This window comes from Asparagus officinalis, chromosome 8, assembly GCF_001876935.1.
Source record: "Asparagus officinalis chromosome 8, Aspof.V1, whole genome shotgun sequence".
NCBI lineage: Eukaryota > Viridiplantae > Streptophyta > Magnoliopsida > Asparagales > Asparagaceae > Asparagus > Asparagus officinalis.
This window is the reverse complement of record NC_033801.1, coordinates 6,877,975-6,879,357: the sequence shown is the minus strand read 5'-3', so window position 1 is coordinate 6,879,357 and position 1,383 is coordinate 6,877,975. Positions and strand designations below refer to the sequence as shown.

Here is a 1,383-nt window from a genome sequence, read left to right as displayed (position 1 = left end):
GATGCCGTGTTGAAGGAGATTAGGGGTGTTTCTCAGAAGAAATGACTTTACATGGGTAACATTAACCTCCTGCATCGGCCTCTAAGAAGTGGAAAATGAACAGTAACATATGACAGAATGCTCATTTTGTAACTCAATACACAAAGTAGGTTTACCAAAAAAAATATTGTAGCAAGTATCCTAGACGGAAATTTCGTCTAGGATATTATATCTTAGACGGAAATTCCGTCTAGGATATAGCATCCTAGGCGGAAATAAAATCTGTTTAGGTAGCTTTCTAGACGGAATTTTTCCGTTTAGGAAGCTTCCTAGACGGATTTTACTTCCGTCGAGGATTATCCGTCTAGGATGCATCCTAAACGGAAATTCCGTCTAGAATATCGTATCCTAGACGGAAACAAACTCGACTCACGTCCTAGACGGAAATTCCGTCTAGGATATGTTTTTTAGACGGAAATGAGAGTATCCTAGACGGAATTTTCCGTCTAGGATGCCTCATTTTGTACTAGTGATTGAGTTGCAAAGAAAAATAGAAAGAGACTTTGTGAGTGGTGCGTATCTATTGATTAGGTCGAGAGAGTTCCTTGAGGAACTCAATAAAGGCTAAAACTTTGAATAATCATAAAGAACACTCAAATCTCTTCTCATTGATAGATGATTGCTATGCGCATAAATCTCATGTCTTTTGTCTAACATCTCTCTCTCTCTCTCTCTCTCTCTCTCTCTCTCTAAATGGTATGTTTTCTCTTTGTCCGAACTTGGTGCATCTTGTTTGTTTCCCAGATGCGAAGTAGATTAGAAGGTGCAGATTTAGTTGAGTAGATTCGGACATAGCTTCCACAGTACCGATTGCTTCCACAATTAGTGTGAGAGTCGATTGCCACATCAAAGCCATATGTGTAAATTATGATAAAGATAGCGTAAACAGATTTTGTAATATATGTAGGATTACCATTAAATATCACAACCAAGAGATCCTTTTTAACTACGTACTTTTAACAGTGACGATTCGAAAACACATCAAACACAAGCTCCTTTTAATGAAAAAAAAAGTGGGGAAAATCGATCACATCCAAATTAAAACCCAAACCAAACCCAAAACCAAGCGAACGCCAGCAACACATCAGCAGCATCCGTGCACAAACTCCTTCACCTCCTCACAAAGCGCCTCAGCCTTCGCGGCATCAAACAACTCGGCGGCATGAGACCCATCCTCATCAAACCTGCCCACTACGTCAGCCCCAGCTCTCTCCAACATCTCCACAAACATCCGCTGCCTGTCAACCAACGGGTCTCCTTTGCTCCCCTTCACAAAAACCCTCGGTAGCCGCTCGATCTGATCAGCCACCGACGGCTTCACCGTCAGGTTGCAGTACTTGTGGT

General features: G+C 41.6%; 1 protein-coding gene across 1 annotated transcript in view; it reads right to left on the bottom strand.

The window, feature by feature from the left end:
- LOC109820776 (probable carboxylesterase 8) overlaps positions 1,124 to 1,383 on the bottom strand; it is a 2,286-nt gene continuing 2,026 nt past the window's right edge. Inside the window, exon 3 of the mRNA XM_020386972.1 lies at positions 1,124 to 1,277. Coding sequence (XP_020242561.1) covers positions 1,124 to 1,277 — 154 coding nt within the window. The remainder of the gene's footprint in view (positions 1,278 to 1,383) is intronic.